The sequence below is a fragment of the Lactuca serriola genome, chromosome 9, assembly GCF_051521515.1.
Source record: "Lactuca serriola cultivar US96UC23 chromosome 9, Lser_US96UC23_V15, whole genome shotgun sequence".
In the NCBI taxonomy this organism is placed as follows: Eukaryota; Viridiplantae; Streptophyta; class Magnoliopsida; order Asterales; family Asteraceae; genus Lactuca; species Lactuca serriola.
In genome coordinates, this window is record NC_136416.1 from 141,282,520 (window position 1) to 141,294,943 (window position 12,424).

Sequence of the window (12,424 nt, forward strand, 5' to 3'; positions counted from 1 at the left end):
GTTGAGACGATAGATGAGTCTGTACCTCCGAGGCGTTCCACTAGAGTTAGGAACACACCTGATTTTTATTATGGTTATCACATTACCACTAAAGGTGATACATTTGTTAGTGATAGTACACTAATAGATTTGGATGAACCTAATAATTACACGGAAGCCATGGCAGGCCCTGACTCTGCCAAATGGAAGGAGGCTATGGACAATGAGATTCAGTCCATGTATGACAATCAAGTTCGGAACTTGGTTGACAATGTACCAGGTCGTAAGACAGTTGGGTGCAAATGGATCTTCAAAAAAAAGACCAACATGGATGGGAAGGTACACACCTACAAAGCAAGACTAGTGGCAAAGGGCTTTACTCAAACTCTGGGAGTTGACTATGATGAGACCTTCTCAACAGTAGCAAAGATTAAGTCTATTAGAGTTTTGCTCTCCATAGTTGCATTTCATGATTATGAAATATTGGAAATGGATGTCAAAAGCGCCTTCCTTAATGGGAAGTTGGCTGAGGATGTTTACATGGCTCAGCCAGAGGGTTTTGTGGGTGCAAAGTACCCAAATAGGGTGTGTATGCTTGAGAAATCCATTTATGGATTAAAACAAGCATCTCGCAGATGGAATCTTTGCTTCGATGAGAAAGTCAAAAAGTTTGGCTTTTCGAGGAGCGAGGATGAGTCTTGTGTGTATGTTAGGGATAGTGGGAGTATAGTTAGCTTTCTGGTGTTGTTTGTGGATGACATACTACTTATAGGAAATGGCATCCCAACATTGCAGGAGGTTAAGTCCTGGCTTGGGAAATGTTTCGCTATGAAGGACCTTGGAGAAGCTGCCTATATCCTAGGGATAAGGATAATGAGAGGCAGGAGTAAGAGACTAATTGGACTTAGTCAGAGTATCTACTTGGATAAGGTGTTGAAATGATTCAATATGCAAAATTCCAAGAAAGGTGATTTACCGATCTAGCACAATGCCAAACCGAGTAAGACTCTGAGTCCGAGTACAGAGGCTGAGATAGCTGAGATGAGTCGATTTCCATATGTTTCCATTGTTGGCTCGATCATGTATGCTATGACTTGTACTTGCCCTGATGTGGCCTTTGCTTTGAGCATGATTAGTAGATTTCAGGGAAATCCTGGCATGGCACACTGGATTGCGGTAAAGAATATTCTCAAGTACCTACGGAGGATTAAGGACTAGGTCCTTACCCTTGGTGGGAGTGATGACTTGAGAGTGATTGGGTATAGTGATGCTAGCTTTCAGACTGACAGGGATAATTTCCGCTCTCAGTCAGGTTGGGTCTTTACCCTAAATGGAGGAGCGATTACTTGGAAAAGTTCCAAGAAGGAGACAGTAGCTGGTTCTACTTGTGAATCAGAGTACATAGCAATGAGTGAAGCGGCGAAGGAGGCAATATCGCTGAAGAAATTCAATGGAGATCTCGGAGTTGTGCCAGCTATACAAGAGCCTATGGAGATTTTCTATGACAGCAATAGTGTGGTTGCCTTAGCCAAGGAGCCAAGAGATCATGGAAGATCCAAACATATTGACAGAAAATACCACTTCATAAGACACAAGATAGAAGAAGGACTCCTCATAGCAAAGAGGGTATTGTCAGAAGAGAACCCAACAGATCCCCTCACCAAAGGACTGACTAGGGTTAGGCATTTGCAGCATGCAAGAAGCATCAGGCCGAGGGACGATATTATTTTTAATAATTAGATTTCTGAAACTTGTAAAATGTAATTGACATTTGATGATTAAATAAAAGTTGTTATTTATTTATCAGTAAAGTGTTACTATCCTATGTTGATCATTTACTATTGTTTCAATTTTGCATGTTTTGACTTTTGGAATAATTATTTTATTCAAACTCTCCACAGTCGGTCATATGTTGGAAGTAGATATGAATAAAGACTGTCATGAGTTTGGCTTGTAAGATTTGTCTAAGGTGCATTAGACATAGCAATGGTTGCTACAACATTCATGAGTGCTCATAAGTCTTGAGTATTGGATTAAACCCATGCTCGCTTGTATCACTTCATGGAAATTATCTCGAGTGATCGCGAGACGGTAATATCATATATATCTTCTAACCTAGAGATATGAGTTATTGACTATGAGTTGGTTATCCATTGATTGTACAAAAACACATCAGTAACTTGATGTCATAAAACGTGCTTTTATCCATAATTCAACAAGTAGTTAGTATAAGCATATGAGTCGAAGTTTATATGTTCTTTCTAGCAATAGAAGCGATATGTGGGCCCCTTGATTATTTCGTTTTGACTTATGTGTCGGTCCCGGTCAGAACCTAATTGATGTGTTCAATTTAGTTCTATGTCAGTCAAATTAGAGATCGAGAAACGAATGTTGGACAAGAAGTTAGACAATGTTCCATGTGTTGTCTAGCTGATATCTTGAGAACAGAGGAGTATGTGATCATTAATCTAAATGGCGCTTCATAGTTCAACATAATTTTAAAGAGCTACAATTACTGGTTGGTTCCTCAACTTATAATTGCAACTACTATTATCAAAGTTATCCAAGTGGGAGACTGTTGGATAAGGTGTCTGAGTCCGTAACTATATTTGGTATCAACTTGACCCGACCCGGCATGGTCCATTTGGGTTGCACTTCACCTAACAACTTTTATGGATATACTTTTGAGAATAACATGTTTAAGATATATTAATATATTATTAGTTATAATATATTAATAAGATATCATCATTATTTAATTAGTATGGATCAAGAATTAATTTAGAATTAATTTACTGATCAAAATAGAGCTAATTAAATATGGAATCTTGTTTATATATAGATGGATTGGGCTAAGATTTATTTAGGATGGGCTAAGAGTATATGGATTCCATGGATAGTCCATGGAGGTTTTAACCCATGGATCCTAGGTAACTGAAGATTCATGGGTATTAGGGTTTAACCCTAATCCTCCATACTATATAAAGGAGTCCTTGGTTCTAGAATTAGCACTAGTATGTGTGAGCATAAGGGTGAGCCGATTTCTATAAGTATTCTTATTCTCTTAAGAGATTCCAACTTGTGTTGCTGATTTGTCACACCACTGGAGGCATCCACACTATTGGTGCTAGGCTCATAAACTCCAAGCAATCAACCACAAAAGAAAGGTTTGTTATTCTACTTAAAATGTTAATGTAGAAGTACCCCATAACATGCTAGTTAGGTTGTAAAACTTGGAAATCAAATTTGCATGCATTTTAGAGAAAACATACATCCAAGGTTTCTAGGGTTGCATGTACACCATAGGAGTGTTAGTATGCTCAAAATCCAACACTTGAATCCCAACCGAAAACACCCACATTTCTCTCTCAAGAACGGCAACCATGAATACCTTTTCTCTCTCAAATATCATCCTTCATCCTTTGAATCTTTCTAGGATCTTGCTTGGATCTTTAAGTGTTCATCATTTCTTCAAGAACACTCAACCATAAACACTTGAATCTCCTCCATTTCATCAAGAACACCCAACCATAAACACTTGGATCTTTAAGCTTACTGCGGGTAGCCGTAAGCTCACTAGTCCAACTATCGGTTGAATCATAGTTGTACTTGCTAAATATATACATGAATATTAAACCCCATTTTCAAAGAACATACTTAACTCAGTTGCATATGGTGAGCAATTGAGTCTTTTCTCCAAATCATTTACAGTTCAAAACAAACATCCTAGTAAACTATAATAGATATAGTTTAAAGGATCAATAAATACTGTTTCCTAGAATAGAGAAACGTTACATGAGTCAATACATACACACTATTACTATTAGTTACAAAGTATTCTATTCATTTACAAGAACAAAAAGGAACTTGCATACTATAACAAGAACAAGATAACTAAAATGTGAGATAACTATTTCATGGCATAGCAATATTCTTGCCATGTCATGTTTTATAACCAGAGTCTCCCGGAGTGAGAGCGTGAGTTTGTGTATAGATCTATACGAGATTGACCATCCCACACCTTGATGCTAGCTATAATGGGACCTATAGGTCTACACGTGTAACGACCCAATTTTTAAGTCCAAAAATTTCTTTTTTTATTTAACTGATTCATATAAACATTCGTAAGAAAATACTGTAACATCACATCATCTCATGAAACAATGTATCATGTCTGAAAACCCAAGTCACAAAATAATAAAATGTCAGAGTACAATCAGGGGCGGAGCCAGGATTTATGAATAAGGGGGGCTGATAGCCTTACATCATAATAATATATTAAAATATAATGTTATATCCGAATAAAGTAATATGTCTAAAATTTTAAAATAAAAATGACAAAGAATTAAATACTTGTCTCCATTAACCTCAATCTTCAATTCAACTAACTATAAGCATCGACTCATATTCACCATTAACCTGCGAGTATTAAAATAATTAGTTAGAACATATATACATATGGATCATTTTAGAATATTAGAATACATATATAAGCATAAAAAATAGTACCTTATGCACTTTAAGTTGTGCTCATCTTTGTTTCATGGAATAGAAATCATCTATAATCTCATCCATAGGAAATGTATCGGCAATCTCTCTCTCAATGTTAACAAGCAAACAACTTTTAAGAAAATCATCATTCATGGTATTTCAGAGTCGTGTTTTCACAAGTTGCATTGCCAAAAGTGCTCTTTCAGATGTCGCGGTAGAAACAGGGAGAGTCAATATGAGACGAATCAACTTATCAAGCAAGGGATAAGTACTCGACTTTCTTGTTTCATGTAGGCCTCTACACAACTCAGAAATTGTAGAAGAATTTTTCAGTTGTGGGTGATTTAGCACATCTATTTCATAATGTTGTAACTCAAGTTTGAACAAATTCCTTTCGTGCTCCGTAAAGTCCATAGGGTAATATGATGTTGCCAATTTACTTATATCCTTAACGTTTAAGGACTTTCTTGGATCTAGCATAACACTTAGATGGAGAAGCTCTGTTGCAGACTCATTAAATCTGGAATTCAGCTCTTGCAACTGACTATCAATAGCAGCAATGAATAGTTCAACTCGGTAGTGATGCTCTGTGGTAAGATTGTCCTTCTCACGGCGTTGGCGAATTATATATCTATAAGCTTCATTCATGTTAGGGACAGGAATGTTGTTTTTCTCACAAAAACAAACCACTTGATCCAATAGAGATTGCCAACCTTAATCTCTCAACTTTTGAATCAATATTTTTGTTGTAGATACCAAGGCCAAAGCATTAACAATATCTATAGATTTTTGTTGTAAGGTTTGGAAAAGCTTGTCAGTTATCCCCATTATATCTTTCATCATGTGCATAACAATGACAAAATCGAATGATAATGCATGTGTAAGTGCATATGTCGCATCACCTCTTTAAGAAGATTTAGAACCATTTAAAGCAATGTCATTCAATACTGCACAAGATGGACCAAACAATCTTATCAAACTGCATATTGCTTTGAAATGAGAACTCCACCTAGTATCTCCAGGCCTTTGCAGTGTTCGTATTTGATTTGTACCTTTTCCACTCTCAAGCTCTCCGACCTCGGTTAAATGAGAAATTTCAGCAATTTGAGCATCTTGCAGTTGATCATTATGTTTGGAAGAAGAAAATATGACATTAACTACAAAATTTAAAGTCTTGAAGAAGTTATGTACCTCAGACACATCTTTCGACGCTGCAACTAGAGCCAATTGCAGTTGATGGGCAAAACAATGTATATAATAAGCATATGGACATTCCTTTAATAATAAAGCTTGCAACCCATTCCATTATCCACGCATGTTACTAGCCCCATCATATCCTTGACCTCGGATATCTTGAACACTAAGTTTATGATAAGATAAAGAACATAATATCTCATTTTTCAAGGTCAATGAAGTTGTATCTTTAACATGAATTAAGTCCAAAAATCTTTCTTTAACATTTCCATCTTGGTCGACAAATCTCACAACAATAGCCATTTGCTCTTTCTTAGATTCATCTTGAGACTCGTCAACTATTAAACAAAACTTTGACATCCCGATTTCATCACGAATTGTTTTTTGTACATTTGTAGCTAAAACACTTATGATTTCTTTTTGGATATCTGGTGATGTGTATTTTGCATTTTGAGGAGCATTTTTTAGCACAACATCAGCAACAGTCTAGTTATAAGAAGCAAGGAACTTTATCAATTCAAGAAAATTCCCTTGATTTCTTGAGTTAGGTCGTTCATCATGACCTCTTAAAGCACATCCTTGAAACGTGAGCCCTTTAATGGCCTCAATAGAAACTTTAAGGCGTAGTCTATTATCCATAACTTCTTGGGTCGTTTGCTTCTCTATCACATTCTCTATGTGACATAACGGGTTTTTTAAATCTTCATAACATCTCACAGAAAAATTATGTGCTGAAGCTGGAGTTTTACCTTCATGTACGATGAAAGCACAATCTTTGCCATAAATTACCTTTTTCCATCTATTAAACCCCGATACGGCAAATGTATCTGACCCGACTTTGCCAATAGGTTTTTTTTAAAAAAGAAAGCAAGGAAAACAAAGTGCAGCATCCTTTTTCTCAGAATATTCTAACCACCAAAAATTCTTGAACCAAGCTTGTTGAAAACTACGCATAGACCCGCTACGACCACTTGGACTGAATGGATACTTTGATTTTTGAAGTTGGTATGGTCAAAGTTTAATGTATAATCGTCTAATCTCATCACGTTGGTTACTTGGATAGCTCAAGATTGAAGGTCGTTCTCCTGGATCACGAATTAAAAAATTTAATTTTACCTCTCCTAAAGCTGACATATCATTTTTTTCTGGTTCAATATTATTGGGCTCTTCAATGTTACTATTTCCATCATGTTGTGGGTGTGTATTATGATCATCTTCTTTGGTATTATCAGTAACTGAATGCTATTGTGGATCACATACATCTTCTATTCGTTTGAAAAAAGAATCGATGGTTCTTTTCCTGCTCATAATATATCCTATAAATTTATAATTGTAATATACCAAATTAGCAAAACCATATCATGTAACTACTTGTCTGGTTATCTACTTACGATTTACCCATTTACAAATTGATAATATTATCAATTACAAATTGCTAGAAAAACTAAATGTAATGAGAAAGAAAAAATACCTTATTAATTGGTGTAGCAGGAGGCAAAAGCAAAAACGAGAAAATGTATTCCGTATTGGAAGTCGTCGTTTAATTGAAAAAGGATATGTAATTTATGGGTTGGTGTGGCTAGGTTTAATATTAAAATCCAATTCTACCGATTAAATTAAAGACGAGTATTAATTGGGCTTTTCTAAATTGTAGTCCATGTGTTTCTAGGTAATTAGGACCCACTGACCAAGACAACGTTTCAAAACAATAAATAAATAAATAAATGAAACATGTAGTTCTAAATTAATTGTCTAACAATCTTAAAGTTAAAGGGGGCTAACTGATACATATATTTTATATTATTATATGAACTTTTAAGTACTTCATGGTCCCCTACTACATTTAACATTCTAATATTTGTACTGGGGGGGGGGGGCTACGCATCCGGCAGCCCCTCCATTCCCTCCGCCGCTGAGTACAATCCCAGAATATCCATACTGCAGAAAGCAATGAGTGTGTGTATGATGTGCCGCTACCGTGCCGGCTCCTTCCCCTTCACTAAAGAGGTACCTGAAACCAAAATTGTAAACTGTAAGCATGAAGCTTAGTGAGTTTCCCCATCGTACCATATACCATACAATCACATAACATACATACTGTCGGGCAATTCTGGGGTACCCGACCTACCCGGTACGGCCATTCTGGGGTGCCCACCTACCCGTATGGCCATTCTGGGGTGCCAGCCTAGACTTGCAGCCATTCTGGGGTGCCATCGTACCTGTGTCAAGCCATTCTGGGGTGCTGACCTACCCGTCGGTCCTAACAACCGACCCTCAGGGACTACTCCACCCCTACTGCTACTATTACATATATCATAACATAAACATACTATTAGACATATATGGGGTGTCCGAACTACCCTTCGGTCCTAACAACCGAAATTGGGGACTATTCACCTCCTACTACCATTATCACATATAACATATCATGCCAGCATATAAACATATCATCAAATACTATTAGAATTATATCTGGGGTGTCTGACCTACCCTTCGGTCCTAACAACCGAACTCTACTACTATCACATATAACATATCATGCCATCATATAACATATCAGGTAGTAGCAAACCTAGATGATATCACATAGACAATCATCTAACATACAACTCGTACTGGTGGGCCGACATTGTGGCCGTAGACCCACCGCTACTAGAAGGTAACTCACCTCGAACAAGTAGCCGCTGATACCCTGTGTGGGAAATCTCTGCCTGCTGCTGCTCTGGAAATCCTCCAGCTACAACCCCCACAAAACACTCAGTCAGAAACTGATATCTACTGTTTGGGTAAAATGACTATTTTACCCTCAACCAAGTCCAATTCAAATTCAACTTCATGTTGACCCGACTCGCCGAGTTGGGCCGTCAACTCATCGGGTCCTTAACCCTTAACCCGTCCTATTCCACGACTCGACTCGTCGAGTTTTGCAATGACTCTACGAGTTCCTCTCCTATATAAACATTGAATAATCCTTCATCCGACCTGCCGAGTTGTATGAACAACTCGTCGAGTTCACCTTCATCCGATGAACAAGTCCTGACCTTGAATCGCCGAGTTGTATGAACAACTCGTCGAGTTCATCTTCAATCATAAGGAGATTGACTTGGGCTCGCAGAGTCCGTTCTTGCACTCGTCGAATCCCATGAAATCCAGATCTAAGACTAAGTCCAAAACGTTGGGTCACTCCCTTGGACCCTCTAAAAACCCTTCTAGTGCTCAACTGGGTTCCTTCAAACCTTAACAGAAAAGGGGAGTTTTGCATCGGACTCGCCGAGTCCCAAGAACGACTCGTCGATTCGGGTATGTCCAAGTCTCATTTCTCGATTTCCAGCATACAACTCTTGACCAAAAGGTAGATATAAGCTTCTTCAATCGTTCTAGCACGTAAAGTTACAAACTTTACATGCGTGCATGGAACTTTGAGCTCAAAAGGACATAAAATAAGCTCTTATGAAGCATGGGACCTTAGATGGGTGCAAAAGCAACCCAAATCTGCCTTATGACTCCTTCCAAGACTTAGATCCGAAGTCTTGACCCCCAACCATGTTTGCAATCATGGTTGGCTACATCATATGGCTTAAAAGCCCTAAATCCTCCCCAAAAGGGATCTAACAGACAAGCAAGCAAGGAACAGACTTTATACCTCTCAAAGACTGCAAATGATGAACCAAACTCGAGTCCTTCAGTCTCCTCTTGATCCTTCTATGTTCTTCCTTCTTCCTTGAGGTCAAAACCCACAAAAATCACTCAAAAGCCTTAGATCATGCACCAAAACCCTTAGGGTTTACTGTGGAGGGTTTCTAGGAGGAATAGGGACGAGTGGTGGCTGAAAAGGATGATTAAATAGGGTGAAAATGCTCAGATTAGGGTTTTTGTCCAGTCAGAGCCTACTCGTGGAGTCCAAGACCCGACTCGACGAGTCTAATAGTTAAATGCCACGTCCCATCCCGCTTCTACTCGGCAAGTTGGTCCTTCAACTCGCCGACTCCCATGCCAAAAAGGCAAAATACATAAATAAAATACTTACCAAGAATCAGGTGCTACAACACGTGATAAATGTCATATCATTTTCGATGCCTAAAGAATGTCGTGCTTTATACTAGTCAATCAAGCGTGATTATAACCTTAATCACATTTTAACCTTATTTAACCAATTTGGTTAAAGGTAGTTAATGCATTAGTAGTTTATTTTACACAATACTACTATAAATCTTCATTTTCCTTTACATTCATATGGTGATATTCTCACATGAGAAATGCATACTATTTTTCTAGTAAAGATAGTTTTACAAATATGGAAAACTTACATTTTTTACTATTTCAAGTAATAACATACATTTTACACTTTTATAGGATAACAAACTAAAACAGTTGGGTCTTAGGTAAAAGACTAATATTCATTTAAAGAAGAAAATATAGGATTTTCTGGAAAGTATACAAACATTTTCACTAAAAAATTACAAACATTTTCATGAAACAAATACAAATACTTGACACTAAAATGCTTATGAATTTAACAACTTAAATATTGATACTCACTTTCAAAATAACTAGTATTCTCATGGAACTTGTAGACAGGTATGCTAGCAGGTTTTGGAGAAGATGGCACATGTTCAAAAATCATCTTTAATTATTTCTATACATTTTTGTTGTCTTATATCTATACAAAGAACTCACTTGTATTAACTATATTATTAATGCAATGGATGTTGATGCCTGATTTACTATTGTGCATTGTTATGATACTATACATGATGTCCTCCACCCCCAAACGTTTTCGTCGTTTCGGTTTGGGGGGGTGTGACATCATTCGCCATGCGCTAAGCATACGACTCATTTGGCCTTTATACGTAATCATGACATATATAAGTAATGTAATTGTAGCAGCATATGGAATACAATCATATTATCTAGTTCAAAAACATTTGTACTAGGATTTTGCTCAAAGTCATGGCATGTGGTATTTGACAAGATGACTCTCTCAGAGTCCTTTATCTTAAGATCTTTTAAGATCATTGGTAATTAATGCAATTTTATTTAATCCTTTAAGTTGTCATCATTGGATTAGGTGTCTAAGCCCATAACTATAATTGGTAAGTACTTGACCTGAGAGTACCATGGTCCATTCTGAGTTGCATATCACCAGGACAATTTGATAGGATGGATACTTGAGTAAGAGGTTACTTATGATTTATTAATATATTATAAGCTCTAATATATTAATATGAAATCATATTATTTAATTAGTGTTGAATAAAGAAAGTGACCCTCTTGAACCTCAACCGAAGTCCCCCACACTACCGCAATGCTGCTTCTGCTACCACAACGGAAAGTGTCGATGCCATCCACAATCTTTATATCTAGAACAAAGACTTAGTGTTTTTTAACTTATGTATTTACAATGTATTGTCCAGTCTGCCTTTCATGGACACTTCTTTTAAATTATAATCTTTGTTTATTAAACTGTAATGTTATCGGAACTCTATAAATATAGTCTTCTGCTTCAGTTGCAATACACATCTCTCTTACATCTTATATCTTACATATTCTCTCATTACTCTCGTGTTCTCAAGATCTTATAGAACTTAAATTCTAATCTTAAGATCATAATCTCTCCTTCGGATCAAGTCACTCATGACTTTATCACTTTAATCTAATCACACTTACTAACTTGTTTTGGATGCAATCCTTGTTAAGAACCAACTTATTTTTTACTTGATATAATACTAGTTGTCATTTATATTTCCTTACATTTTCGTCTTTACATTTCCGCATCTAATTATCTAACTTTCTAACTCTAAATTCCTATTATTGTTGATCTTAATGATCCTTTGAGTTAAACCTATTCCGCATTATAACTTGTTCTAACGTTTGTTCAAGTGTGTTTCTCAAAAGTTTTTCTCTCAACAATTTGTATTGATCAAGAATTATTTTGGAATTAATTATGTGATCAAAAGAGACTAATTAAATATATGGGGACTGATTTGGTAAATCAATGATTCTTATAATGTGGGCCAATTGTTATTTAGGATGGGCTAAACCAATATGGTAGTCCATTGATAGTCCATGGAGGTTTAACCCATGGAGCCTAAGTAATATGAAAGGTCATGGGCATTAGGGTTTGCATAGATGTAACTCTAGACTTTGCCACAATATAAAAGGACTCCCTTAGCACCCAAAATCGGCCACTAGAGTTCTTGGAGTTCATTAGAGTCGATTTTGGAGCTAGCAACATCTCTCTCAAGTTATCATTTGTCCTAGGTGTGTTGTGAACCGTTTGAGGCATCATACTTGGGGTGCTAAGTTCTTAAAGGAAAAATACAACAAGTTTTACAAGCTACATAAAGAGGTAAACTCCTAACTAGTATTTTATGTTAATTATGTCAATTGTATGCTAGTTGTAGGCTTAATGCTTTGGAAACAATATTGCATGTATAATTAGAGAAAACATAGATCCATAGCATGTAGGTTTGTATGTGCACCATAAGATGTTGTAATATACAAAAGCCTAATAGTGGTAGCAAAGCATGTAGGGTTGTATGTGCACCATATTCGATTTTTTGGCCATCTGACTAATGAACTTGCCGATTCCTTTAACTAACTCGACGAGTCCACTTAATATAAGGTCAACCCGACGATTCATAATGACGCACTCGACAAGTTGATGCTTCTGATGACAAATTTTTGGGATTTTTGGCTTGTTTTGGATTAAGATAATTACCAAAAAATGTTTTAGTTCATAAAATTTGATTTTGTTGGT

At 36.7% G+C, this 12,424-nt stretch overlaps 1 protein-coding gene across 1 annotated transcript; it reads right to left on the reverse strand.

Annotated features, from left to right (window-relative positions):
• Window positions 1-4,629: 4,629 nt before the first annotated feature.
• Window positions 4,630-6,446, reverse strand: LOC145076133 (uncharacterized). The gene is made up of 5 exons (XM_079022119.1): window positions 6,414-6,446; window positions 5,793-6,150; window positions 5,480-5,627; window positions 5,227-5,374; window positions 4,630-5,142 (listed from the first exon to the last, which is right to left on the reverse strand). The coding sequence occupies exons 1-5, from the start codon at window positions 6,444-6,446 to the stop codon at window positions 4,630-4,632; spliced, it is 1,200 nt and encodes a 399-aa protein (XP_078878245.1).
• Between the last annotated feature and the right edge of the window lie 5,978 nt (window positions 6,447-12,424).

Excerpts from the sequence above, each read along its gene's own strand:
- LOC145076133 (XM_079022119.1), bottom strand. The coding sequence starts at position 6,446 with ATGGCAAAGATTGTGCTTTCATCGTACATGAAG. Across the intron at positions 6,151-6,413 it reads TGCTTTCATCGTACATGAAG|ACTGTTGCTGATGTTGTGCT; the intron begins GTAAAACTCCAG and ends TCTTATAACTAG. Across the intron at positions 5,143-5,226 it reads TTGTTAATGCTTTGGCCTTG|AAAAACAACATTCCTGTCCC; the intron begins GTATCTACAACA and ends TGTTTTTGTGAG.